This window comes from Bos indicus x Bos taurus, chromosome 13 (assembly GCF_003369695.1).
Source record: "Bos indicus x Bos taurus breed Angus x Brahman F1 hybrid chromosome 13, Bos_hybrid_MaternalHap_v2.0, whole genome shotgun sequence".
In the NCBI taxonomy this organism is placed as follows: domain Eukaryota; kingdom Metazoa; phylum Chordata; class Mammalia; order Artiodactyla; family Bovidae; genus Bos; species Bos indicus x Bos taurus.
In genome coordinates this window covers 29,534,779-29,562,509 of record NC_040088.1, presented here as the reverse complement: position 1 = coordinate 29,562,509, position 27,731 = coordinate 29,534,779, and the positions used below count along the sequence as shown (strand labels likewise).

General features: G+C 56.6%; 3 protein-coding genes and 1 non-coding gene across 8 annotated transcripts in view; 3 read left to right on the top strand and 1 right to left on the bottom strand.

Annotated features, from left to right (window-relative positions):
- PRPF6 (pre-mRNA processing factor 6) overlaps positions 1-8,479 on the bottom strand; it is a 34,733-nt gene extending 26,254 nt beyond the window's left edge. Inside the window, exons 1-6 of one of the 2 annotated variants that reach the window (XM_027559203.1) lie at positions 8,284-8,479; positions 6,395-6,563; positions 4,769-4,887; positions 1,991-2,069; positions 1,398-1,574; positions 1,040-1,195 (exon numbers count right to left, since the gene is read on the bottom strand). In XM_027559203.1, coding sequence (XP_027415004.1) covers positions 1,040-1,195; positions 1,398-1,574; positions 1,991-2,069; positions 4,769-4,887; positions 6,395-6,563; positions 8,284-8,354 — 771 coding nt within the window. In that variant the 5' untranslated portion in view covers positions 8,355-8,479. The remainder of the gene's footprint in view (positions 1-1,039; positions 1,196-1,397; positions 1,575-1,990; positions 2,070-4,768; positions 4,888-6,394; positions 6,564-8,283) is intronic. The other variant, XM_027559202.1, reaches the window with a different exon arrangement.
- LOC113903778 lies at positions 3,278-3,384 on the top strand. The gene has a single exon (XR_003514315.1). It is a non-coding gene; the product is annotated as a U6 spliceosomal RNA (small nuclear RNA).
- Positions 8,480-9,955: 1,476 nt separating the features above from the next.
- On the top strand, positions 9,956-14,836 carry SAMD10 (sterile alpha motif domain containing 10). 2 transcript variants are annotated; one of them, XM_027559219.1, is made up of 5 exons: positions 9,956-10,164; positions 12,357-12,538; positions 12,619-12,790; positions 13,105-13,245; positions 13,471-14,836. In XM_027559219.1, the coding sequence occupies exons 1-5, from the start codon at positions 10,074-10,076 to the stop codon at positions 13,479-13,481; spliced, it is 597 nt and encodes a 198-aa protein (XP_027415020.1). In that variant the 5' UTR covers positions 9,956-10,073; the 3' UTR covers positions 13,482-14,836. The 2 variants fall into 2 exon arrangements, with proteins under 2 accessions (XP_027415020.1, XP_027415019.1); XM_027559218.1 differs by having other exon boundaries at positions 9,957-10,164; positions 13,448-14,836.
- A 2,194-nt stretch (positions 14,837-17,030) lies between these two features.
- ZNF512B (zinc finger protein 512B) lies at positions 17,031-27,569 on the top strand. 3 transcript variants are annotated; one of them, XM_027559201.1, is made up of 18 exons: positions 17,031-17,074; positions 17,681-17,714; positions 18,966-19,091; positions 19,373-19,515; positions 19,775-19,903; positions 19,996-20,672; positions 20,776-21,002; positions 21,117-21,188; positions 21,282-21,428; positions 21,591-21,715; positions 21,787-21,879; positions 22,073-22,171; positions 22,252-22,422; positions 22,616-22,810; positions 22,955-23,056; positions 23,335-23,397; positions 23,888-23,986; positions 24,207-27,569. In XM_027559201.1, exons 3-18 carry the CDS (start codon positions 18,968-18,970, stop codon positions 24,450-24,452), a joined length of 2,712 nt encoding a protein of 903 aa, XP_027415002.1. In that variant the 5' UTR covers positions 17,031-17,074; positions 17,681-17,714; positions 18,966-18,967; the 3' UTR covers positions 24,453-27,569. The 3 variants fall into 3 exon arrangements, with proteins under 3 accessions (XP_027415002.1, XP_027415000.1, XP_027415001.1); XM_027559200.1 differs by having other exon boundaries at positions 17,056-17,074; positions 17,636-17,714; XM_027559199.1 differs by lacking the exon at positions 17,681-17,714 and having other exon boundaries at positions 17,046-17,074.
- Positions 27,570-27,731: the final 162 nt, after the last annotated feature.

Sequence of the window (27,731 nt, the reverse complement as noted above, 5' to 3'; positions counted from 1 at the left end):
GCACGAGGAGCTCATCAAAACATAGTCTGTGATCACAAAAATGTAGAAACCACCCAAAGGATCTATCAGTCAAAGACTAAACCATGATACTCATAGTGAACTACTTTCCAGTCTATAAACACGTATTTAGCAATACAAAAATGTGCAATTTTTTTGATCAGTAAGCTGTTTTTCTCCTATAGAATATTTGCTCACTATAAAAACTCAAGTATAGCAAAAGCTCAATTTAAATTTAAAAATTTCACACTGCATCAACAGGAATGGCTGAGGAGTTCACTCTGCTGTTTTTATGTTTCTCAGTATGTGTGAGTCTTTTCTGTAAAAATGTTAAACACAAAGTGTTCCCAGTGGTGTGGGTGTGCAGATCCATCTGTGTGGGTTCACTCTCTTCAACACACACACTACTCTGGGTCTGGTTTTCATGAGCATGACAACTCCTTCCTCATTTGCAGATTGTTTTGACTTTATGGTGCTTTCTGTCATGCAAAAGTTTTTAATCTGTACATAGTTAAATGTGAAAGCACTGTCCTTCACTGTTTCTGACAAGAATGTCGTAAGGTGAAAGGGTCTTTATCCAGCCAAGGTTTTCTGGAGCCAGGAGCCAAGCACACACCCCATAAGGACACAACCACTCACTCAGGTGTGGGAGGGACACCCACGTTCAATTTTCACGTAAAGAGGGAAGGGCATTAAGTGACATCAACACTGAGCACGTGGCTTATCGTGAGTGCATGTCTGGGCTGCTCCTCAGGCAGCCCCGTTACCTGCCACAGACCCCAGGCCCCGAGGGAGCAGGAGAAGCACACCAGGCAGCCCTCTGCTGCTGGCGCCGAGTGCAACACACCTGGACCCACCCCAGAGGACCAGCCTGGGGCAGAATCCTACCACTCTGTGTAACTGGACACATCACAGGTCTGTTTAACACATGACAAAGCACTTCAAAAGGTGAACTTTTCACAAATGTATATAAATTTAATAAGCAAAACCAAAATTATTTAATATAATCTATAGGAAAATAATGCACGACACAAGCTCTCACCTGGCTCAGCCGCATGTCCATCAAAGTGTTCCTGGCTTGGCCAATCTTCCTCATGTCCAGCTCACCTGTGCCAGGTGTCATCAACCCAGGTGTCATCCCACCCGGGTATGGGGTGTTCAGTCCGCCTGGATAGGGTGTGTTCAGGCCTCCAAATTGCTGGGGGAGAAAGGACAAAAGGCTGGCCTGCATTTTCATGCATTTCATTCTCATCTCTCCAAAGTCTTTCCACTGGAGCCAAACATCTGAACTGTCAGACGCACTCAAGCCCCTGCCCCTCCCACTCCCACCCACTGCTCCCACCACTGGTGTGTGTGACCACACGGAAGGAGCCCTGTCCACTGTCTCTGTGGAGGCTCACAGTTTGCCGGGGATCCACCGAAGTGTGGTTCTCTCCAGTCTGTAAATGTTTGGCGAAGAAACTGTCGGGAACTGGGGTCAGCTTCTCATAGCGGGGATTCCGCTGGCGTTTGTTTCTGGCGTCGCCAACCTCAGGGATGCTTAGCCACTCTTCTTCTGTGACTTCTGCCAGTTTCCTCTGGAAACACCAGGCCCCCCAAAACATTAATTTCACAGGCACCAGAAAAACTACTTTCTTCTGACCCCTATCACCCAAACACGGTGCCTGAAGGAAGGGCTCTGATGCAGACATATTTCTCTACTTCACTTAGAAAAATCAATCTGTTGGATCTGCTCTGCTTCACTCAGATGTAAGTTGTTCTGTCAAAGCCCAGAGGACAGGCTCAGAAAACCTGACATCTAAATGACACCGCTACAAAGTTACAAGAAAATCAGCCCCTCTGTCCCAGCTGCTCTGGTGAGGAGCTTTCTGCAAGCAGGGCCCTTCTCCCACCCTCTGAACAAAACACAGAGCAGAGCTTCATCACTGAGCCCCACAGGCTCTGTTCTCTGCTGGGAAGGGCGTGGGGAACAGCAGGTCACCCGTCTGCTCACTTTGAGATCTGAGAACTGTTGCTGAATTTTGGGACGCTCCATACGATATTTCTCAATTTCTTCTTTCTCCCTTTGCTCCCTAGAAATAAAATGTGTGTACACATTAGAAATCCGGGATGTCTATTCTGAAACAAATCACTTTATTATCCTTCCTAATTAAATCACCAACAAGAGTAATTTCACACACTAAGCAGCTAAATCAAATCTGTTTTAAGGCAACAATGGACACATGCACAATAACTCAATTTGCTACCTGATAAAAACTAAAGACTTGTCTTATTACAATGAACACCTGCATCTGACACAAGTATGTGCTGTGCTGTGCTTAGTTGCTCAGTCATGTCCGACTCTTTGTGACCCCATGGGCTGCAGCCCACCAGCCTCCTTTGTTCGTGGGGATTCTTCAAGCAAGAATACTGGAGTGGGTTGCCATGCCCTCCTTCGTGACACAAGTATATTTACTGCTTTAAAATTCTATAAAGTCTCAAAGGTAGGGCCATCTTATGATACTTATCTCAGGAGGAAAGATGAACCACAGTCCTAGCTGCCCATCCTAATGGGTTCCTGGTGACTCAGGCCAGGCTGATGTGAACCCAGAGAGCAGTGGGCAACGACAACAAAGAGTCAATCAAGTGGGCTAAACCAGAGGGACGCCAGTCCAGTGGTAACGACTTCACAACACTGAGATTCACACTTTCCTCCATAAGGTTAGATAGGAATCTGAATGTACACTGACGAATGACGTGCTTGGAAAGACAAAAACCTCTTTGTGGACCAGAGACAGTCCATCATCACAGCTCGTGGTTTTCTGGCCATCAACATTCCATGTGATTTGAACCAAACCTGGGGCTCCAACTTCTAATCCACCAGAAGCACTGACAGGGCAACAAAAGGCACCCTAAGGAACTGGGCAGTCATTCAGTAAAGGGGTGGGGTGGGGTGTGTGTGCCTAGGGGACGTGCCCAAGAAGCGGTTCTGACTATCCTGATTGGGAAAGGCAGTATGATGATAACCAGCTATCAGGTTAACAAAGATGGACCACTCAGTGCCAGGACAAACTGACCTGAAAGGACCCAGCAAAGCCCACCTGCAGAAGCAGGCCAAGCAAGTGCACAAACTGAACAGTGCAGGCTATGTGGCCTAAAGTTACTTAATACAACTTTCTGAATATATACATGTCACTCAAGTTTTCTTAAATGAACGAATTCCAGAAGATAAAAACCACTTATTTACAATACATATAAACTCAGGCACATTAAAGAATGTGCTTTTAAAAAAACTCCCTTGGTGCTCACTTCAGCAGCACATACACTAAAATTGGAACAATACAGAGAAGACTAGCATGGCCCCTGCATAAGGATGGGGCTTCCCAGGGGGCGCAGTAGTCAAGAATCTGCCTGCCAACGCAGGAGACACGAGAGACACGAGTTTCATCCTGGGGTTGAGAAGATCCCCTGGAAGAGAAATTGGCAACTCACTCTAGTATTCTTGCCTGGAAAATTCCTGGACAGAGAAGCATGGCGAGCTACTGCCCATGGGATCGCAAAGAGTCAGACACGACTGAGCACACACGTATGCATTCATGCGTGTGCTATCATGACACACAAATTCGCGAAGTGTTCCATATTTTTGTATTGTCGTATGGCAGAAACCAACACAACACTGTAAACCAATTTTCCTCCAATTAAAATATAAATTAAAAAAATAATGATATTCTTGATTAAAAAAACTTCTCTGAAAAACAGAAGTTCACGCCTCTAATAAGATCTCCAAAAAATTAAAAATTCTACATATGAGAAGTAAGAGAACTCTATGTTTAATGAGCAGTAGAAATAAAAAAGTAAACAAAATGTTACCTGTCACCTTCCAGGCTTATGAATAAACATTACCCTTTTACCTAAACTTAAACCCTCTGTCCTAATATTCCACAGTGAGAATGCATTCTTTATGTAGTAAAAAATAAAAAAAATTTATAAAGCAATAAAACTTATTTTAATAAGCAATAAAACTTATTATAGTCCTGTGTTTACTTTGCATAAATTTCCCCAGTAAACGACAAGGAACCAGAAAGCTGCCACTGAGGTAACATCAAGGACAGACATGCCAGCCCAAGATCAGTGTTAAACACCCACCTGAGCTACCAGAGGGAAAACAGGAGGGCCCTGTGGTGGGGCAGGGAGAGGGTGGGTCTTACCTAAGCCTGCCTGAGCCTCTTGCCCTCCAGCTCACTGCAGTCTGTCCCTACCAGCCCAGTCCAACAACAAGATGAGCAACAAGACTCTCCAGACACAGCTGCCTGCCCACAAGGATTTCGATGGTCATTTGCTATCTTCGGTGAATCTCCAAATTACTTAATATATATTCATCAATATCACTACACCCATTTCAAAGATGGTAAACCCAATGCACAGTCAGAATAATCCCCCCAGTTCTGTGGATTTCCAGAAAGTCAAACAAGGAGTTCCTAAGCTCTCCACTCTAGTCCCTAGGCCCTGAGGCTACTGGGAAACAGTCACAGACCGAGCCCCAGGCAACCTCAAAGCTGAGCAGACAGATGTCCTATTCTTGCAACTTTTCTCCAAGTCTGAAATAAATCAAAGCTTTTTTCAGACTTCCGCAGCAGTCCAGTGGTTAGGGCTCCACACTTCCACTGCAGGGGTCACAGGTTCAATCCTGTTGGGGAACGAAGATCCCACATGCTACACAGTGCGCCTAAAAACAAACACATTTCCCCCCTCAAGTTAGATAAACAGAGTGAAGACTAATAATCTGTCTTACCTTCTCTCCTTCCTTCTTTCATCCATCCTTTTATCCAGGGCTGCATAGATAGCATCTGCTTCCTCATCGTCTTTTTCATAGGGCCCACTTGAGAAGAGACTTCCAGCATAGCCGTTAAACTGAGAACCAAACAACATTCTTAGAGGAGCGGCTTTTCCTCCAATACAACCCCTACTGGCAGCAACAGAACACATCTAGCTGCAAAATGCAAGCTCAACAAGTTTTTTTCAAGCAGTTAAACCCAAATTGAAGGATAACAAAATAGCTGATGAGTACTCTTCAAAATTGTCAAGGGCATGCAAGAGAGTGTATCTACACGAATCAAAGGAGACTAAGAGACACAAGATGCAGAGTGGGATCCTGGATCGGATCCTAGGCAGGAGTAGGACACAGGTGGAAAAACCAGGGGAACTGAAGTAAGATTTATAGGTTAATAGTGCTGTGCCAATGTTAATTTCCTGGTTTCAATAATAGTTCTAGGATGCATAGAAAACTAAATTCAATATCCTGGGATAAACCATAATGGAAAAGAATATAAAAAAGAATGTATATAAGTGTATAACTGAATCACTTTGCTGTACAGAAGAAATACAGTATTGTAAATCAGCTATACCTTAAAATAAAAATGAAAATAAAAACAAATAAATAAGAACTTAAAAAAATAAAAATAGGGCTTTCCCTGGTGGTCCAGTGGTTTCCAATGCACCCCCAAGCAGGGGGTGCTGGTTCAGTCCCTGGTTGGGGAACTAAGATCACACACACCATGCTGCACAACCAAGAATAAATAAGTAAATTTTTTAAAAACACAGTAATAGTACTAGGGATATGTAAGATGAGGAGAAACTTGTGAAGGGTATGCAGGAAGTCTCCATACTATTTTTGAAACATCTCTATAACTTTAAATTATTTCAAAATTAAATTTTTATTTTTTTAATTCAAAATTAAAATTTTAAAAACCTTTTCCTCTGAGGAAAAATAACATCTATTGTAATATATCTATAGAAAACCTCCTAGACCAAATAAGAATTAACTAAGAAGATGAGAACTAATGCAAAGGAAGACAAACATTACCACCAATTCCACTTATAATTCCCCTCATCAGGGCTTTCCTGGTGGTTCAGTGGTGAAGAATCCACATGCCAATGCAGGTGACATGGGTTTAATCCCTGATCCAGAAGATCCCACATGTCTCAGAACAAGCAGCCCATGCATAACTCTTAAGCCTGTGCTGGACAGCCCAGGAACCGCAACAGCTGAAGCCACCACAATGAGAAGCCCTCCCACTGCAACTGGAGAGTAGCCCCTGCTTGCCACAACTAAAGAAAGTTCGTGCAGCAATGAAGACCCAGTACAGCCCCACAAAAAAGAGTAAGAAAAATTAGTTTAAGAAAAAAAAATTTTCATCTTTAAAGACCAGCCGAGATACGTCAATGTGACAGTTCTAATATTAGCAAGTGCATCTCTTCTGAAGCAACCACAAAAGAGCACATTTCGTTGTATTTGTCCTGCTCCCCCTCACACTCTGTACATGCTGTCCCCTAACCTTGAGTAGCTGAAACAGTCAATATACCTGTTACTCCAAGCCCCTCATCAAATGCCCACAGCACAGTGTCCCACATAAGTCACCTCATCATAATTGGTGTCATTAAGATCCTCATCATCGTCATCGGCAGCCTGGCTCTTCTTCATCTGGTCCCCGACAGTCCTCTTGCCTGGGGGCGCATGGCGGTCATCCACAGGATCGTTGGCATCCCGAGCAGGTCCGATGTCTGAGCGAGTGGTAAAACCAGTGGCGCTGCAGGAAACCCCAAGGGGCCCATTTATCCTGTGCCAAGACGCTTCACAGCTGTCACCTAATGACACCTAACTCCTCTGGGAAATCTTCAAGGAGCCCGGAGACAGTGAACTCCATACAGCTTTGCTCTCACACACCGCCTGTCTGCCCTCTTCAGGAGAGAAACCTAAGGAAGTTCCGAGATTCGCCTGGGCACCAGACCTCCCTGCTTCTAGGTCCCAGCCTCCCATTTCCAACAGCCTGCCAATCAGCCCTCTCTCCCAATCCACCAGGTCCTCGATCCAATGTGGCCCAGTCGGAGTTCCTCCTCTGTGCCCACCCTACAGCTGCTCAGGGCTGTTTCAGTCAATGGTGACAGTGCTCCCCGAGGCACCACAGCATCAACTTTGCTTCCTTCTCCCTCCCATCTCATTAGAAAATACCCTGATGCTGGGAAAGATTGAAGGCAGGAGGAGAAGGGGACGATAAGAGGATGAGATGGCATCCTGAGGTTGGATGGCATCTCTGACTCAATGGACATGAGTTTGAGCAAGCTCCGGGAGATGGTGAAGGACAGGAAAGCCTGGCGTGCTGCAGTCCACGGAGTGGCAGAGTTAGACACGACTGAGCAACTGAACAACAACCCTCCCATCTGTCTCCAAATTCTACAGGCTCTACCGCCAAAATCCCTCCTCCCATTCTGGCTACCTCCACATGTAACTCTCCTTCTGCTTCAAAGCAGCTCTGAGCACAGTATACTGAGGCATCTGCCTCACTAATGCCTACAGGGGCTCTAGTCCCTCTGCTCCTGCAGTTCCACCCACACAGATTCCTCGCAATTTCCTCTTCTTCCTCCACACTTCATCTTCTTTCTCAACTGCCCAACACACAATGGGTCAGTTTCTTGTTTGACCCTGCCACAACTGTACACCCTTACATCCTACTTCTAAACTTGGTTCGGATGTTGGTGGCCGGAATCCCAGAGTTGTAAATCTCTTTCTCTTTATGTACTTATTTACACAAATACCTCATCTCTCCTGTTAAACTGCAAGTCCACTGAAAACGCTGTCAATTATCTTAGACTTATGTGTGCCCCGGATTCTAACGTGCATAACGCTGGACGTAACAGTCGCAACAAGAGAAACCCAATAGTCTTCTTGACCAAATGAGTAACAAACAAATAGGATGATGATTGCTCATTTATTCAACAATATACGGTAGGCACCTGACTTGGGGGACGCAGTCCCAAGGCTCACCAATGCCACCCCTACCTACCCTGGGGGAGTAGAGTCTGAAGAAGCAGTAATACGACCAGCAGCACCTCAGAGGTGAATGAGGTACCACGGGGAGCGGCCACACAGAGGACTTCAGCCCGACTCGTGGGGAGAAAATCTGTCACGCTCAAGACAGGGCTGGGAGGTCTGAATGGCCTAGGAGTTAAAGTAGCCATGGTGCTCCGACTACAAGACGGGGACTCGCGACCTCGCCACTGCAGCTAGCAAGACAGTGCTACTATCCACCCTGGGGACTGAAACCAGGCTCAGAGCCGGCGCACCAACTCCAACTGTCCCGCCACCTCGGGGCAGACAACCTCCCTCGGGTCCGCCCTAATCCAACGCGCTGTTCTTCCCACAAGGATCGGACTGACCCCAAACTATCCCTGCTCTCGTCCTCCGTCGCCGTCGGCGAGCGCCCCGACCCAGGCCCCTTCCCTCAGCGCGCGGCCCGCTCCAGGCCTCACCCTCGGCCCAGCCCCGGCACGTAGCCGAGAGGGGCGGGCATGCCCAAGAACGGCTTCTTCTTCTTGTTCATGGCGCCGGTGACACCAAAGGCCAAGAATGTAAAAGACCCTGGCCGCAACCAGAAGCGAAACAGTACAAAACTCTTTAAGTTCCGCCGCAGGAAGCAATTGCCGCCTGCGTCACCCGTGCCCCGGAAGCAGCGCGCCCCGTAAAGACGCAGCCCCGCCCACCGTGGATTCCCCGGGCGGAAGTTCACGAAACAAGACTTCCGGCAGCTTCCTGCGGCTCCAGGCCGCGGCTAAGGGGCGGAGACGCTGAGCGCGTGCGCAGGAGCGTCGAGCCCCGCGGGCGAACGGTGTCTTGCTGGGCTAGTCCTGTGAGACTTCCGAACTGAGCAGGGGCGGCCCTGCTTACAGCCTGTTCTCGATGCATTTCTGAGACCTTCCTGTACTAGCAGGACCCATGGGTCCTCTTCTTCCCTGAGCCACACACTTTACCCTTCAGATTCGTCTTGGCCCTGGGTCAAGGCCTAACACACCTGAACGGGCTGCATACCTAGGCCGTTGTGTAGAGCTTGGTGGGTTGTATGTGTCGTGATCGCTGTGCCCCCGTGTGCAGTCTACTGCCCTGGCTCTCAACACTCAGATTCCTGGGCCCAATTCGGGCCCTTCCCACACCCCCACTATACCCTGAACATCCCCGTGACTCCAGAGAGGGTCAGAACCCAGACCCTAAAGAGTTAATTGATGAAAATAAATGCAGCAGAACAAGCCAGTATGTGGGCATGGGTGGTCACATGTGGGTGAATTCCTTGTGTGTTGGTAGGCACAGATGCAAGTCCTACCATCCGTACTTACTTGAAGTGCACATGCAGGACTGTCCTGCATGCATGTCTGAGTGTCCATGTGCACTTTTGCTGAGATGGCTGTGGGACATTCTCTGGCCCCCACATATATCTGGGGAGAGCCATCAGGTTGTTGGCAGAGCAGGCAAAAAGCTGGTCACGAGTCTAGCCTTCTACTGGAGGAGGCAGCCGCTAGCCCAACCTAACACTTCTCACTAGAGTTCCGAAGCAAGCACAGTGCGTCTGCCTGCTGCAGCCTCCTCGGAGTTTCTCTCTCCTGTCTGTCCCCAGCCAACCCCTTTTTGACACCACGTTCTGGGCACTGAGTCAGATTCCAGAGCTACAGAAGGCAGGGAAGAGACCCTGATGTCCTCCTGAAGTTCACAGTGTGGTTCGGGCTGAGACGGTCAAACTGGCTTCTCTGGGGAAACAAGTGCCCATTCCAAGGCAGACCTCCGTAGAGGTCTGCAGAATGCATAAATAAAGGAATGGGTAAGTAAACTGATATAGGAGAATGGAGGGGAGGGGTGGGTCTGGCCATTGACCTAAGCCCCAGAGGGCAGAAGGTCCCAGGAGAAAGTAGGACCCTTTCCCCTTTCGGTCCCTGCCTCAGGTGCTCCTGCGGACGCCTGGACGCCGTGCAGCTGCACAGAGTCACTCGTTCTTGGATTCATGCCCAGGTGCGCACGGCCTCCCCTTGCCCTGGCAGCCGCCCTCCGCGCTCCCAGATCCGCGCGCCGCCGACACCCCTCGGAGCTCCCGGAGCGCGCCCGGCTCTCAGGGCTCAGCGGCAGGTGCCTCGCCGCGCAGACTCGCCGGGCGCGGGGACCGGCTCAGGCGCGGGGCCGGCTGGGGCGGGGCGGCGGCGCGCGTTCCCCGCCGGCCACAAGGGCCGCCCTGCGCCCGGCGAGGGGCGTGTGCACCGGCGGGGCACTCGCGGGCCCCATGTTCACGGAGCTGAGAACCAAGCCGAGCCCCCCGCGAGGCCGTGCCGGGGCTGTGCGCTCCGGCTTCGGGGAGCGTCGGGATGTGGATGGTGAGCGGGGCTGGATCGGGGCGCGGGGCTATCGCTGTCTGCGGGCTCTGAGGACCGGAGGGACAGGGGCGGGTCCTGGCGTACTCTGAACGGCCCCCGCGGTCGGAACAGGGGGCGCGTCCCGGCCGAACCGGGTCCCCAATGTCTTTGTCCCGCGCTGAGTCCAGGGCGGGGGTTGCGGGGGCGGTGGTCAGGGCTTGAGGGTCGGCGCGCCCTGGCTTGGGGGAGGTGACCCGCCGGGGCTCCTATCCCCAGGCTAGCACCGCCCTGCGGTCACCTTTTCCTTCGCGCGGAGTAAATCTCCCTCGGCCCCTGCAGTGGGGCCCAGAGGGGGCCAAGGCCACGGAAGGCTTGGGAGCCCCCGCCCCATTTCCTCCTGGAATTCTGACATTGGGGCTGGAAGGGAGGGACGGACCGACGGACGGATGGAGAGCCCTCCCCTGGCGTGGGGAGGAAATGGGCGGGGCCTGGCTGGCCCAAGACAGGTGCAGCGCGGGCAGAGACTTACTTCCAACTGGTTATCCCGCCCAGAGGCCACACCAGGCGAAGCCCTGCGACCCGAGCGCCCATTCCCTCAGGATGCTGGCTTAGAATGAATCTCCTTCCTCCCTACTAGAACCCACCTAGGCTAGGCAGCGGCCACACTGGCCACACCCTCTGTCTGACCCTGCTGCTGCTGCTGCTAAGTCGCTTCAGTCGTGTCCGACTCTGTGATTGCCATTTCCTTCTCCAATGCATGAAAATGAAAAGTGAAAGGGAAGTCGCTCAGTCGCGTCCGACTCTTAGCAATCCCATGGACTGCAGCCCACCAGACTTCTCCATCCATGGGATTTTCCAGGCAAGAGTACTGGAGTGGGGTGCCATTGCCTTCTCAGCTGTCTGACCCTAGACCTCAAATTTAGAGCTACTGGTGGCCATCCAGTTCCAGAAAGTTGCAGGAATGGGAAGGAAAGAGTGGAAGAAGGATGTGGGTTTCCCTCAGTATTGAAACCTTCTGGGCACATCACCGAAGCCAACCATAAGTGGGGTGAGGAGCTGTGTCTGTCATAACGAGGGTTTCTCACCTCGTCCTGCTGACAGGGTGGGTGGAGAATCCCGGCCTGGGATCCCCATCCTGCCCCCTGAGTCAAGGCCTGGATGCTAGAAAATGGGGCAGGCTGAGCCCTGCTTTCTGTCTGTCCCCAGGGTACTGTTGACTTGTGGATACCATACATCCATCCATTCAGTCATTCACAATGTTTCTGGGCACTTCCTGTGTCCAAAGACCTGTGCAAGGCTTTGGGAGGGGCTCTGCCCTCCCCTGACTTGTGTCAGCAACCAGCACAGAAATGACCGTAAAACTAAAATGTGATGAGTGTAATGAAGTTGGTGTGGGAAGAGAAAGCAGAAGGTGTCAGCTAAGGTCCCTGAGCACATGGCTGCAGCCTGCATGTCTGTGCTGACCAGTGCAGGAGTGCCAGGAGCTGCCCTGGGCTGGGGGCCTGCAGGGGATTGGGGGGGAACAGGAACCTTGTAGGCTTGCCCTGAGTTGAGCTTCTTGTTCATGAGTCACAGCCAGTGAGCACAGCAGGAAGAGGCCGAGCCTGGAAGGAATGCCAGGGAGGGCTGCAGGGACTGGGTGCCTTTGACGATGTGGGCAGGCAGCCCAGCCATAGAGGTCTCACCACCACACAGGGGCTTCCAGGATGCTCGGGCCAGCGTTTCTTCACAGGCAAGTCCTGTGTGCGCATCCTGGTCGGATGTGGCTATGCCAGTCCAAGGAGGGGTCAGGGCTGACCCAGGCTAGTGCCTCACCTGGCTCTGAGTGTGAAGCTCCCTGGCAAGCATGTCTCACTCTAATTAAATAGAATCCAACAAGGGACTTCATGCTCCCAATTCAGGGGGCCCAGTTTCAATCCCTGGTCGGGGAATTAGATCCCACATGCTGCAACTAAGTCCCAGCATAGCCAAATTAAAAAAAAAAAAAAAAAAATCCATCCAGCTCACCAGAGCACAGACTGTGCTTCCCAAAGGTGGTGTCCTGAAGACAGCTCTTGCACACTTACTTCTGTTTAGGGGGCTGGTGAACCCATAGCTGGGAAAGTGCTTCTCCCCTTCAGTGGAGGGAAGATGGGCTGAGCAGTGGGAAGCCAGCTTACAGGGAGATGAGCCCCTGTCCCTGACCGCTGTGACCAGGTACCCCTACTCTACAGCCACTGCCCACTTCAACTTCTGCCGGAGCCTCCTGGATCACACGGTGTCGGCCGAGAACATCCCCTGCCCCCTGCCTCGGACACCAGGTACCAGCCTCACGTGGCATGACTCCCGAAGCCAGAGAGCAGCTGGCGGCCGGCCAGTCAAGCTCCTGCAGCAGCCTGGCACCGAGGCCCCCCAGGTATCCACCCACCCACTATACCCACCTCAGTACCTGCCCTGCTCACCACCTCTCTCCACCAGCCACCCCTCTCCCCACAGGGCCGGCTGTACTCTGACCACTATGGCCTATACCACACGAGTCCGTCCCTGGGTGGCCTGACGAGGCCCGTGGTCCTGTGGAGTCAGCAGGACGTCTGCAAGTGGCTCAAGAAGCACTGTCCCCACAACTACCTCGTCTATGTGGAGGCCTTCTCTCAGCACGCCATCACTGGTGCCTGGGGGGTGGGGACTGGGGTGTGGCAGGGGCGTGGGGCTCCTCCCCCATCCTCTCTTTCTCGGTTTCTTCTGGGTTGTCATCTCTCCCAGTCTCTCTGTTTCTGCTGTTACCTGGCTTTGCTCTGCTCAGTCTCCATTCATCCTTACCCTCCCTTCACCTCTCTCCCTCTCTTGCCTTGTCTCTTTGAGTCTCTCTCTGAGTCTCTGTCTCTGCCCACACCACCTATGTTTTCCTTTGTCTCCACCTTTGCTCTTGAAGCCCCAGATGGTGACCTGGGCTCCACCCCTCTCCTCTCCCCTCCCTCCCAGGCCGGGCGCTGCTGCGGCTGAACGCAGAGAAGCTGCAGCGGATGGGGCTGGCACAGGAGGCGCAGCGGCAGGAGGTACTGCAGCAGCTGCTGCACCTGCAGGTGCGCGAGGAGGGGCGGAGCCTGCAGCTGCTCAGCCAAGGTCAGTGGGAGGAGCCAAGAGAGCCAACCTGCTCAGACAGGCCTGGGGGTGGGGGACTGGGCCTGGAGGAGCCCTGGAGTGCAGGGTGGGCACACTGACCTCAGGAGGGTGGCCCGGGACCTCAGTAAGGGCCATCCTGCACCCAGGCAGAGGGGAAAATGCCAGAGGCCCCCGACTCTCCTTACCCCCATCCACCTCTTAGCTTCCTTCGGAAACATGTCCTAGCTGCTGCCTAGGCTTGAAATCCGGACCCCAGCACTGTGACCAGAGCCCCAGTGAGGAAGAAGCAGAGCTGGCCTTGCAGCCCCTCAGACCCTGCGTGGCCAAACCTAGCCCAGTGGACAGGTGGGACCAGCGTCGCCTCCACCAACCATCTCTGGTTGTGCACTCCGGGCTTGCCTGAGAGTGGGGTGAGCGGGTAGGCAGGGGCCCCCTACCGGGTGGGGTCCTTCCTACCAGGACCTGAGCCCAGGCCCACCCCCTGGTGCTGCTGGCGGCATGCAGGGCAGCCACCTGGAGCCAGAGCAGATCTCGACATCCCCCTAGACTCCCAGGGAGCCTGTTTATTTATATTCCCTTCACCTGCGTTGATGTCCGCCCTCCACTGCCTGCTGAGTCATGTGTCTTCTAGGCACCCTGCCCTCTCCCAGGGCCAGAGGTCTGCCCTTTGCCCCAGTCACACCCTTCCCCAGCCCTGAGAGGACTGTCCGCACAGGTGGAATGAACTGCCAAGGCTCCCTTTGGTGTGTGCCCCTCCCCTGTTCCCACCCAGAGAGTGGTCATCAGCACAGGTCCAGCCAGGCACCATGTCAAGTGCTCTCACTCATTTCTGAAACCCTTATTCCATCTACTCATGGGGACTGGGACTCACACCCAAGACCTGACAGACACAAGGAGAACCACACCCAGCACCAATACCAGGCTCAGCTATGTCCTGGCCTTAGGTTGCAGGATGGCTCTGTCCTCCCAGGGTCATGGAGACTGCCTTCCAGGCTTAATCATGGGTGGGCATTCCAGGAAACCTGGATCCACACAAGAGCTCTCTTGACAGTAGCGCCCCTTGCCCACCCAGGGGAGACCCAGCCAGCCTGCAACCATGAATGGAGACCCATGCAACCATTCAGTGGGTCAGAGGGCCCCAGATTTGGGACTGGTGCAGCCAAGCAGAGGGAGAGCTAGGGTGGTCCCGACAGCCCCCACCTCTTGTTCCTCTGCCCACTCACTCCCCAAGGGGACTCTGAAAACCTCGGGTCAGCTGGTGCTGAGCCATGAGCCCCTAAGCTGTGCCCTGAGCCGGCCTCAGGATGGGAGGTTGGTTGTTGGGGGTCTCACATGAAGTTTGGACAACTGGCCTGGTGCCTCCCACCCTGTGCACCCACCATAGGAAGCCCCTCCTCCTTCCAGGCTGCCCTGAATATCCCTAGCCACCTCATGCCATCATGACATGACCCTTTCTAGGGATCCTTCCTCTCTCCCCTAGTGCCTCCTTGTCTTGCCCCCTCAACCTCACTGTGCTCCTGTCTTGTCTTCCTTGTTTTGCGTTTTTATATTCTGACAAAAGAATCAGAAATAAACTTGGTTCTCAAGTGCCCGGAGTGTGGTGTCTGACTGAGACCATCCAGGCATGTGGGGTGCTGCTCAGAGCCTTGGTAGGGGGCACAAGCCTGGGCCTGGGAGGAGTGGGTGCCCTGAGCACCTGCCTCCAGCTGGGGCCACTAGGGGGCAGTGGTGTCCCACCCCAACCGAGACCCTGCCTGCCTTGGCTGCCAGGTGGGCTGCACCCAGACACAGACACAGGTGTGTTAGGTTCCTAGGGCTGCCTTAACAAATGACACAACGAGGAGGCTTAACAGAAACGAACTTTCTCATTGTACTACAGGCCACAAGTCTGAAATCCTTGGGCAGCACTCCTTCCAGGACTCACAAAAGAACACCTCCTTGTCTCTCTCAGCTTCTAGGGGCTGCCCCATGGGATCCCTGGGCTCATGGACACACCATTACATCCTGAATTCTGGGGTCCCATCACCTCCCTGTCAAATCTCTCTCCTACAGGGACACTTGTCTTGAGAGGTAGGGCCCACCTGGATAAACCAGGGTGATCTTGTCATCTCAAGATCCTTAATTTAATCACGTCTGCAAAATCCTCATTCCAGATAAGGTCCCACTCATTGGTTCCAGCGACCTGAAATGGCTGTCTTTTGGGGGGGTCCCCCATTTAGCCCCTCACAGAAGGTAATGCCCTGACATAAGAAACACACGGGTCACAGTACATGCCCCCATACGTACCCACACAGCAACCAGGCACACACAAATACTAACAGGCCCCTGCAGCTGGACACATAGGCACAAACACGGACATATAGACACCTGTGTCCAGATGTACAACACAGTGACACACAGGGTCCCAACATCCTGTGACCTCCTAGCACACAGAAAACACCAGGCACAGTGCACCCCCCACACACAATACACACAACATCACATGTTGCCCTGTGGCCTGGACACACATTCACTAAGACCTGGACAACCATTTGGGTACTAACATACAACAGGCATCTTTCCCACCTAGCATAGGACACAGACACACCCTGACACCCTGGTGTCTTGACACACGTGGTCACGTAGACACACCTACACAGAGAGGTTGACATGCCACACATGCAGACTTATACAGGGAAAGCTATAGCCTTGGATGCATCAGAGCAGACACAGTGACTACCTCGCAAAATCCTGCAGGTCATGACCCCAGGGTGGGCACAGTGAACTAAGGAGGGATCACCCAGGCTTCTCTGGCTCTGATTTCCAGGCGAAGGACTGACTGACCCCCCACAGAGGGCTCCGCCCTGCCTCTGCCCCAGAGTGGACATGTCTTGAGAGAAGCAGCTCCAAAGGGTCCCTGGGAGAACAGGATGCACATCTGCCCAAGAGCTTTGCGCCCTGCCCACAAGTGCAGCCACACCTGCTCCAGTGTGGACAAGCAGAGGAGGCGGAAAGGGCCTCGGGGAAAGGGGAGCTCCTTGTGCCTCCGGTTCCAAACTACTCCCCTACTCTACTTCATTCATTACAAGTCATAGTGAGGTGGGTGCGCTGTCACATCCAGACCTGATACCAGCAGCCCCGGGGAGGGCCCAGTTCTGGGGCACAGAGGAGCAAGGCACTGGTGGCTGGTCTAGGACCACCCCCCAGATTAGCAAGAGGATGATCAGCAACCCCAGGAAAGCCCACAGGCCTCAAACTGCTCCGGCACTGCCAGGAGCCAGGCCATTTCCCCAGGGTGGCCACAGGCAGACGTGGTTACAGGGCTGATTGGAAAAGAGGCTGGATCCTGCTTGGCAGGCTCATGGCCCCCCGGGGCCAGGAGTTCAAGGTCCCAGAAGAGCGCGGCCTTTATGGCCACACCTTCCCCGGGCCAGGTGGTAGAGATGCCTAATCGCTTCCATCCGTGCGTGCTGGGTTTGGGACTGCACCCAGCGCCCCACCATGCCTCAGTTTACCCCAGTGCCTGAAAACCGCCGACGGAGGCGTCACTGGCCACTTTGCTCTGACGGCCCAGCCCACGCAGGGGACGGACAGGCAGCGGGGCTAGGGAATGGCCGAACAGGCCCCCTCCCCCGACCCGTCTCTCCCGTCGCCGAGCAGCAGCAGGAATACCGCGAGAGTTCGCCCCCTCCCCCCAACAGTAAAACTGTCAAAGGTGGGAGGGGCGGGAGCGCGCATGTGCGCAGCGCGGCGCGCAGCCTGCGCCGCCCGGACCCTGCGCCCCTCGCCCCGCGCCCCGGCCCGGCCCGGCCCCGGCCTGCCCCCGGCCCCGGCCTGCTGGGCGCCGCAGGTAAGCGCCCCGCCGCACCCTCGGCCGCGCCCCCGGGCGGCCCCCGCGCCGGCCGCGCCCCCGACCCTGACCCCGCGTGCAAATCGGGGGGGCCGGGCCCCGAGCCCCCGCCCGCCGCCCCCGCCGCGCCCGGACCCCCGCGCCTCGCCCTGCGCCCCGCGTCGGCGCCGCGTCCCTGCCTCCTCCTTCTCCAGAAAAAGTCGCCATTTTGGTTCACTGCCTTTGGGCCCCCCCCCCCAGGCTCGCGGGATCGGCCCTTCCGGGGCCAGGACGGGCCCGCACCCCCCGCAGGTGACAGGTGGGTGGCGAGGCAAGCCTCCAGGTGTGCGTCCCCTGGCCGGCCTCATCCGCGCGCCCGGGCCTAGGCCGGGGTCCCGGGGTGAGCGGCCTGGACCGCAGTCCCGCCTCCAGCGTCGCCTGCGGTCAGCGCGTGGCACTCCTTTCCATCCCAGTGAGGGTCCCACCTCCGCGACCCTGCTGGCTCCTCAGGGAGGGTAGAAGCCCGTTCTCCTTGAGCGCGAGTCACAGGCCTTGGATGGAAGGAGGGTCTCTGCCTCTTAGGCCAGCTCTGGCCCCCGACCACCCAACTCTGAATTCTCCACCCAGGCTGGAGGAGGACTGGAAAGGCCGGGCTCAGCAGGTACCCACACCGCTGGCCACTGGGGTCATCGTGGGGTTGGGGTGACTGCTGTTGGGTTGTCTTCTTGGAAACATCAGTGTGAGCACTTCTAGAGAAGTTTGTTTAGAGCTCTCTGGACCCTTACCCGCCTCCTTCAGGCTCTGGATACAGGCCACCCTGTGGCCATGGGCAGTGACTGCCCTGATCTCTGACCTCATCCTGCCCAGAGGGCCTCTGAACCTCCTAGGCACAGCAGATCCTCCCGTTTTCCTCTGATAGAAGTTAGTGAGGGGACTTCCCTGGTGGTCCAGTGGTTAAGACTTCACGCTTCCAACTCTGGGGGCTCAGGGTCCATCCTTGGTCGGGGAACTAAGATCTCAGGTGCCATGAGGTGTGACCTGAAAAAAACAAAAAGAAGTTAGAAATCATCAGGGGAAGGATCACTTGCCCACACACCCCTACCACCTTCTGTGGCCTTGAGAGTCCCTGTGGGAGGACCCACAGGGCTGGACTCAGAGTCGCTCCAGCTTTCAGAGTCTGTGGTCTCTGGAGTGGGGCTGGTGGGCCTGTAGGTTGGAGACAGCATTTCTTGAGGGTGGAGGCGAGGAGGCCAGTCAGGTGAGGAGTGATGGAGGGGTCCAGCATGAGGCGTCCATCTGGTTGGAGGGGCTGTGGCTGGAAACAAGGTGGAGCAGAGGCTCCGGGAGGGCAGTTCTGCTGGCACAGGGACTGGAGAAGGTATGTGTGCAGCTAGGGAGGGTGGGGGCCCTTAGCTCCCACCTTGGCTGTTTGTCCTGGGGAGAAGAATGCAAGGGTGTCGGCTCAGGTCCCAAGCATGGCCTTGGGTCTGGGCGGGGCTGTGGGGGAAGGTGTTCCTAGGTGCCAGGCCAGCACAGCTGTGACCTGCAGCCACACTGGTGTCATAACTGGCCCCCGAGGGGTGTCCTTGACCTCCCTTCCCTGGGGCTCTCTGGGGTGATGTGTCTGGAGACAGGGAGCCCTCTGGAGCAGGTGAGGGTCTCAGGACACGGCTAGATTGTTCCAAGCTGATGATGTCTCCTGGCCATCCAGGGAGACTTTGGCTGGGCAGCCCCTCCCTTAAAAGAGAACTAATCCCCCCCCCACCCCCAACCTTTCCCTTGTGACTAAAAGCACAGGCCAGCAGGCTCCCCCTCCTCAGGCCAGAGTGTGGGCCTTTCCGGGGGTGGGATCAAGGGAAGCCCATTTTCAGGTCCTGAGTGGGGCCGGCGGGTCTGTCCACTTGCTCTGCAGAGATGACTGATCCCTTTTGTGTTGGAGGAGGCCGCCGGGTCCCAGGATCCAGCAGGAGTGGGCCTGGGAAGGATGGCAGCCGGAACGAGGTCCGACTTCCTGTGCTCCATGAGCCCCCAAAGCTGGGTAAGAGGAGGCGGCCAGTGGTCCTGGGTGGCCAGTGCTGGGTGTAGGCCTCCCCGGATGTCAGGCTCCTGGGTGCCCAGCCTGGCCTCCTGAGAGGCTTCCTGGGGAGGGAGCAGCCGGGGCCCAGGGTTCTTGACCAAAGCGGACCACAGCCTCCTGCCTCCCTGTCTCCATGAGTGCAGGGGACATGAGGCTCATTCCAGGCAGTACCAGCCCCCCCGGCTGGCAGATGAGGCTGTGGGGAATGCATTCTCTGAGGCTTGATGTGTCGTGTGCTGCAGGACTGCCAGTGGTCCGGGCTGGGCAGACGGTGCCCAGCCAGGCCGCACTCTGCTTTGACCTGGAAAGTCCAGCTGGCGACAGGACGGAAGGGAAGAAAAAGGGGCGTCCAAAAGCTGAGAATCAGGCACTCCGAGACATTCCTGTGAGCTCCCCGAGGGCTGGGTGGGCTCTTGCAAGGTGTGCCTGGAAGCCTACTGCCTTGCCGGGCTTGCCTGCTGTGGGTCTAGCGCTGAGCCATCTGCCCACATCTGCCTGCTGCTCTGTGCGCGAGGGCTTCGAGATGGGGCCCAGTGGACCACATGTGGGAGTCCTGCAGGCCTAGGGACAGTAATGAGTCTGGGGCTGGCTGGTAGAGGCCTGGGTGGCTGCAGGGTCAGCAGCCTGGCCTTTCCCACACCTAGCTCTCCCTGATGAACCAATGGAAAGACGAGTTCAAGGCGCACTCAAGGGTAAAGTGTCCAAATGCCGGGTGCTGGCTGGAATTCCCTAGCATCTACGGGCTCAAGTACCACTACCAGCGGTGCCAAGGGGTAAGGGACTGCAGCCTGGGGAAGGGGAAGCCTGGGGCCCACCCTGCCCTGGCTGTTGGCTTGGGAGTGTGCATGTCTGCCCTCTCCACCAGGGTGCCATCTCAGAAAGGCTGACCTTTCCCTGCCCCTTCTGTGAGGCTGCATTCACCTCCAAGACCCAGCTGGAGAAGCACCGGATTTGGAACCACATGGACCGACCCCTGCCTGCCCCCAAGCCTGGGCCAGTCAGCCGGCCAGTCACTGTCAGTCGGCCGGTTGGGGTTAGCAAGCCCATTGGAGTAAGCAAACCGGTCACTATCAGCAAGCCCATTGGCATCAGCAAGCCAGTGACAGTCAGCCGGCCAGTGCCAGTCTCCAAACCAGTGACGGTCAGCCGACCCGTGCCAGTCACCAAACCAGTGACGATCAGCAGGCCCGTGCCAGTCACTAAAGCTGTCCCGGTCACTAGGCCCGTACAAGTCAACAAGCCTATACCAGTCACCAAATCTGTACCAATTGCCAAGCCAGTGACAGTCAACAAACCGGTGCCAGTCACCAAACCAGTGACTATCAACAAGTCGGTGCCGATGACAAAGCTTGTAACAGTTACAAAACCCGTGCCAGTTGCGAAGCCAGTGACGGTCAGCAGGCCCATCGTGGTCAGTAAGCCAGTGACGGTCAGCAGGCCCATTGCCATCAGCAGACACACACCACCTTGCAAGGTGGTGCTGCTGACCAAATCTGAGAACAAAGCTCCTCGGGCTGCAGGGAGGAGCAGCGGTAAGAAAAGGTATGGGGGCTCCTGCCAGGTTGGGACTGGGTGTCCCCAGGGCAGTCCAGGGGTAACAGGGCCCAGAGCGGGCCCTCCTGTCTTTACTCCCTGCTCCCTGCAGGACTGCGGATGGCCTGGACACCTGCCCCATCCCACCCAAGCATGCGAGGCCAGAGAACGGAGAGTACGGCCCGGCCACCCCAGAGCAGAGCTCGGCCTTCCAGCTGAGCACAGACCCCAGCAGCAGCCCCCTTTCTCTGGGCAGCAGGCCCTCAGGGGGCAAGGAGGTGCCGAGGGCTCCAGGCCCCGGGTCCCCGCCTGAGGAGGGTGCAGAGCGCGTAAAGCACAGTAAGATGGGATTGGGAGGCAGCGGCCAGGGTGAGGCCAGTAGTGAGCCGGCCTAACCTTACCAATGGTTATTTAACCAGAGCCTTGGCTTCTGTTTTCTCTCTCCTGAGTCAGGAAGGAAACAGAAAACACCCAAGAAGTTTACGGGTGAGCAGCCGTCCATCTCAGGGACTTTTGGACTCAAAGGTGAGGCCTAGACTAGCCAGGCACCCTCGGGGCCGGACACATGCTGTGGCCACACCCTCAGGTGACACCTACCTTCCCTGCCTGTGCGCACAGGACTGGCCAAGGCAGAAGACAAAGCCCGCATCCATCGGGCCAAGAAGCAGGAGGGCCCAGGCCCTGAAGACACGCGGAAAAAGGGGCCAGCCCCCACCAGCGCTGTCAGCAAGGAGGTGCCAGCTCCTATGACCCACCCAGCCCCAGGTAGGGGCTGCTGAGTGGCGAGGCACAGGCCAAGTCTTGACAATGGGGGCAGTCCTGAACCATGGGGACGGGGACAGAGTGTGGGCTTTGGGTTCTGTGCTTGGTGTTAAGGTCATCTGGGAGCTCCTGCCCCTCACCTGAGGCCCTGGCCTTGCCCTGCAGGTGGCCCCGAGGAGCAGTGGCAACGGGCCATCCACGAACGGGGGGAGGCTGTCTGCCCCACCTGCAATGTGGTCACCCGCAAGACCCTCGTGGGGCTTAAGAAGCACATGGAAGTGTGTCAGAAGGTAGGGCTGCCCCCTGGCTCGGGAGGGGAGGCACCCCAGAACCGACCTCTCACCAACATGCCCATCTGCAGCTGCAGGATGCACTGAAGTGTCAGCACTGCCGGAAGCAGTTCAAGTCCAAGGCCGGCCTCAACTACCACACCATGGCTGAGCATAGCACCAAGGTATTCCCCCGGGCCCAGCTGCCGTCCATGCTGCGCACTGGCTGCGGGTCTCCTTCCCCCCACCTGCCTGGCTCTGACCACTGGCCTCACTGGCACAGCTTAGTGGCTCCCGTGCCTGACTAGGGACATCTGTGGCCCCGGGCAGGGGCGGGCCCCGTGGTGGCAGGGGCACTGAGGCTGGCCTGCCCCTCAGCCCTCTGATGCCGAGGCCTCGGAGGGGAGCGAGCAGGAGGAGCGGGAGCGGCTGCGAAAGGTGCTGAAGCAGATGGGCCGATTGCGCTGCCCCCAAGAGGTGAGTGGGCCTGCAGGTGTGGACGCCAGGTGGATGTGGCCCAGCTGCTCGCTACACTCACCTGCCCCTCGGACCTCCAGGGCTGCGGGGCTGCCTTCTCTAGTCTCATGGGCTACCAGTACCATCAGCGACGCTGTGGAAAGCCGCCCTGCGAAGTGGAGACCCCGTCCTTCCCCTGCACCCACTGTGGCAAGCCCTACCGCTCCAAAGCAGGTCATGACTACCACGTGCGCTCAGAGCACACAGCCCCGGTGAGTGGCCACAGCCTGGGCGCTCGTTCCTCAGGCACCTGCCCTGTGGGCTCCCTCTTCCCTTCTGGGGGACTGGTGTGTCGGGGGAATGAACCTGTGATGGGCGTCTGTGTCCCCAGCCTGCTTTCTCCTGTGTTCTCTGTGTGGCACATGCCATGTGACTCACCAGCTCACCCAGCCTCCCCCTCCACAGCCCCCTGAGGAGCCCTCCGACAAGGCTTCTGAGGCTGAGGACCCACTGGGTGTGGAGCGGACTCCCAGCGGCCGTATCCGCCGCACATCGGCCCAGGTCGCTGTGTTCCACCTGCAGGAGATCGCAGAGGACGAGCTGGCCCGAGACTGGACCAAGCGGCGGATGAAGGATGACCTGGTGCCTGAGACTGCACGGGTGAGCCCTCCTCCCTGTCTCTGAGCGTAAGGCCCCCGGGAGGAACCTGGGCAGTCCACCCGCCTCCTGGGTGCAGACCTCCCATCCATGGAGGGGAATGTCTGGGTCACCTCCAGCTCACCCTGTCAACTGCTGTGTCTGTAGCTCAACTACACACGGCCAGGCCTTCCCGTGCTGAACCCTGAGCTGCTGGAGGCATGGAAGAATGAGGTCAAGGAGAAAGGCCACGTCAACTGCCCCAACGATGTGAGCTGGGCAGGCTGGGCAGGCGTGGGAGCTCTGGGACTCAGGACAGAGGGCCCAGGGCTGGCCTTGGGGGAGACTTCCGTGTGGCCCGAGTTTCCTAGGCAGAGGCCTTGACCTCAGCCCTAGCAGCTCAGCCTGCCACACCCTCTGACTTCTGGGATCACACCCACCCACCTGCCTCAGATGGGCCCCAGGTCCCCTGGGCTGAGCAAGGGGTGCACAGTGGTCAGTGGGCTCAGGCTGGAGAGCCCGCCCCCACAGTCACCTCCCACCCCCAGTGCTGTGAAGCCATCTACTCCAGCGTGTCCGGCCTCAAGGCCCACCTGGCCAGCTGCAGCAAGGTCAGTGCCCAGGCCCTCCCCTCATCCGTGTGCTCGGTGCTCCTAGCTGCTCCCCAGGGTCCCATACATCCTGTGTGTCCCCCTGACCCTTTGGGGTCCAGGGCCAGCGCAGCCCAGGACACTCTCCCCCCAGCCTCAGCCCAGCCGTAAAGTCAGTCAGTCGTGGTTAGTCCTGTTTATGGGCTCTTCATCTGTGCTGATACAGGTGGGTGGTCAACCCAGGGTTGGGGCTGACACCCTCGGCAGTGGGGTGTGACCCTTCCCCAGAGCACCTGCCTCCTGCCACCCTCGCTGTGCTCTCTCCTGCAGCTAGGGCACCTTGGTGGTCCTGTCACAGCAGCCTCGTAGGTCTGTGAAGCCTGCCCAGTGGGCACCCATCCAGACAAACCTCACAAGTGTGGGGGCCCCGGCTGCATCTGGGAACTTCTGGTCCTCCAAGGGCCAGGGTGGGGGCCAACCTCTGGGGGTTGGACTGCCATGTGCCTTACAGGGGGACCACCTGGTGGGGAAGTACTGCTGTCTGCTGTGTCCCAAGGAATTCAGCTCCGAGAGCGGCGTCAAGTACCACATCCTCAAGACCCATGCGGAGGTGCGGCTGGATGGACTGGCCCCGTGGAGGGGCAGAGGAGGGGGTCGGGATGACAGCTCTTGTTGCCTTTGCTTGAGCAAGTTGCCACTGTTGAGGAAGCTTCTGGTTTCTCTTCAGAGTGGCTTCCCTGGAATCTTGGGTGCCCAAGACCCTAGGGCCCCTCTGTTCTGCCTTGCAGTGTCCCAGACCCCAGGGTCTCCACTGCTGCTTCTTTCCTCAGAACTGGTTCCGCACTTCGGCAGACCCGCCTCCCAGACACAAGGGCGTGGACTCCCCTGTGCCCAGGAAAGAGAAGAGTCCAGCCAGCGGGAAGAAGCGGGGCCGCAAGCCCAAAGAGCGGCCCTCCGAGGAGCCGGCCCCCGGGACGCCTCCCCACCAAGACGACTGGCCCCCAGCAGGCAGAGACAAGGGGGCCCGGGGCTCCACTGGCCGGAAGGTGGGAGCCGGCAAGGCACCTGAGAAGTGAGCTTGGAGCCTGGCAGGTGGGTGGGGCCCGGCCCCCACACTGGCCCGGCCCCTGTGTCTGGGGTGGGGCACCAGAGCCTCCTGCCCTCCAGGTCTCCACCCCTACCCCACCTGTTTGTCTGTTCAGCAACGGTGGGCAGTCCTCTCCTCCCTGAAGGTAGCCCCTTCCCATGCAGGCTGCCGCAGGATGCCCTGGGCTGGGGCTCCCAGGAGGGCCGGGCAGCTGGGAGTGCAATAGTCTGGAGGGACCATCACGGGCGGTGGGGGAAGGGCTACAGCCTGGGCTTCAGATGTGGGTACTGCAGAGCAGGCATATGGCCTTCTGGCCCTTGGCACATGAGCTCTATGCCCCATCTGCTTTGAGTCCAAGGCTCAGGGGGTCCCTGGGTAGCCCGTTGTTCTGGGCTGATGAGGATACGTGAGCGGCCTCGCCTCTTGACCCAACACTGGAACCCCAGCACCCCCAGCTACCTCCCAGGACAGACCCCAAGTCTGACAACTACCGTGCTGACCTGATGGCCCACCCCACCCGTGCCCCGCTGCCTTCTGGTTCCTGCACTTCTGCTCTCTACCTCTCTAGGCCCACCCTCCCTTGCTGTGCAACCCCTGCTGTGCTCAGGCCCCTGCCCCACTGGCCTGTGTCCATCGTGATGGGGGAAGCTGTCTTGCTCCACAGTCTCCAGTAGTGCTCTCTGCTTGAGGCCAGCAGAGGCTCTTCTGCCATCACAGAACTGCTGAGCAGGGCTGAGGGACTGTGTGAAGCGAGCTCTGGCCTCAGCCTCCAGCTTTGCTAATGCCACTGGCCTAGATCACATAGCCCAATGGGTTTAGGGAGGGCCAGTCTGGGTTCCAGGGTCACCTGGGGCCCATAGGCCTGTGGAGTGGGGACCTGGGGCCTGGCTTAAGTAGTGACCACTGTGGGAAGCAGCCTCAGTCTGCTGGCCTGGGTTGACCCATGGCCAAGCTCCCGTGGAAGCCTCCTTCCTCCTTTTTTACCTGCTCTTTCATTTCTGGTCGTGTGGCCTTTTGATGTGAGAGCCGAAGGCCAGGGTGGGAACTTGGCCGAGGTCACATAAGTTGGCAGCACCAGGGCTCTGTCTTGGCTCCCTTTGGTGCCCTGAGGAGTGAGGTCTGTAGGTTGGGTCAAGTGGAGTCCAGGGCACTGAGGATGCAGCCACATCTTCCCGCCGTGGCATTGCTGGGGCAGGGAGGGTTTCAGAGCTGTAGGTTTTGACGGAGGCTGTTTTCTACTGGGGGGTGGGGGTGGGCTGAGGGCTTGGCCTTGCCGATCCTGGATGATGTGAATTTTGATATTTGCTTGTGTGCGTGTGTCTCCTGGGTGTAGTGGATGCCAGTCTCGTTGCTGTGACAAGTAACAAACCTTTTTTTTAATTCTGTTTTTTATACAAAAACACCACAATCTAACATTTTGGTGCTAAGGGTTTCCTGGTGCCGACGGTGGATCTAGGGGCTGGGCTGGGGTCCCTCCCCTGCTCAGGGAGGCAGTGCTAACTGGGCATGCCTGCCCCTGGGCTCCTGTCCCCATCCCACCCCTGGAGAGGAGGGTCCAGTGTGGGCTCAGTTCTCCTCACCCTGCACCAGGGAGACGGCTGCCAGGAGGCTTGGGGGCTGAGGCGCTGTACTGCCTGTTTCTAGCTTCTTCGCTTGACCGGAGTGCTCTGACCCTGGGCAGTCCTGGCTTGTGTGCTAGGAAGGGGATGTGGAAATGTGGACTCCCCCAACTCACACACACCTGATCTGATCGGCAGGTAGAGGCCTGGGCAGGGGCAGGAAATCCAGCATCAAATATTGAGGCAGGCAGTACAGCTTCAGGCAGGAGGGCTTTCCTTCCTGTATTCCTGGGTGTCGCTGGTGTATGGCTGGTGGAGGTAGAGGTGGGTGGGCAGCCACCAGAGGGGCAGCTGTGGGAGGGTGCCAGGGAATAGGCGCTGGTGGGGCCCCACCTGCACTTTGTCCTTGTCATCGATGGTGGGAAGAGGTTGGACCTCAGCACCTCGGCAGGGGATGGCCGCCTGGCCGGCCTCTCAGGTACTTGGCCCTTGGGGAGTTGGGGCTGGTTTTGGTTGGGGGATTACTTTCACTGTCACCCCTGCCATCCACGTGCGATCTCTGATGTGGGAACCTCACCGGACGTGTGGGAAGAAGTGGGGTCCTGGGTAACTTGATGTTTAGCACTTTAACCCCCTTCTTTGTCTTTAAGGTGTGGGGACTGCTGGGTGGGGGCCCCTTTCTCCTCTTTCCCTCCCTGCTGGTCCATGCTCTGGCTGGTGGGTGGCAGTGACAAGCTGGTCTGATGAGCCCTCCTCCCACGGCAGTGGAGCCCTTGGTGGCTTGGTGGAATCTGTCTACATCCCATTCTGATGGGAGTGCAGCCAGGTAGTCACCTAGCCTTGATTGACACCTTCAGTGAGAGGGACCCAGTGGCAGACAACCCCCTCCGTGTGGTGGGCATGGACCCTGCCTGAGACCCCAGGCCCAGGGCACAATGCCAGGTCCCTTTCTAAAGATCTACCTCTGGCCCAGCCCACCCCCCTTGCCCTGAGAACAGGAAAGGGTTGACTCAAGGGACCGAAACTTCACACAAAATAGGATGCACTTTTTTTTGCTCATGCAAGGGCAGATGAGTGTCCCCTGGTGTGACTGATGGCCCTCCCGCCATAGCCCCCTCCTGTCCCTCTGGTTTGGAAGGGAAAGAATGGGTGCACCCTGACCCACAGAGTCCCTGTGTGTTGTCCTCCGTGGGCTCCAGGCAGCTGTCCTGAAGGCCTGGGGTTCTGGGGGAGCCAGCACCTCCTGCCTGTACTTTGGGTTTCTTGGTTTGGGTTTTTTTAATGCCAGTTCTCCGTATTAAGTGCATTTTGAAAGAGAGGTTCCAGCTATCACTTGTAACCATATATATACATATATATTCTATCTACAAAGTGTTTATTCGCAAGATGTTTTTGACGGTGAGCTCGGGCCCTGCCCGCCTTGTGACCATCTGTCCCTGGTCCTCGTCCCCGCCCCCGCCCCGGTCCCGGGAGTGGCTCGGGGCGGGCCATCAACTGTATGTATTAAAAATAACTGTATCAAATAAATGTTTATTGATTTTTTTTCAGCGGTTTTGTGTAGCCGAGTTTGTGGTAAAGCGTGGGCTGGGGTCCTTACCTGCACACCCGCCGCAAGGCCTCGTGAGGCTTGTAGTTTGCGGGGCGCGCGCGGCCTGGTGGGACTTGTAGTCCGCGGAGCGCGCTGGAGGGCGCGCGGCGCCAGGCCCTGA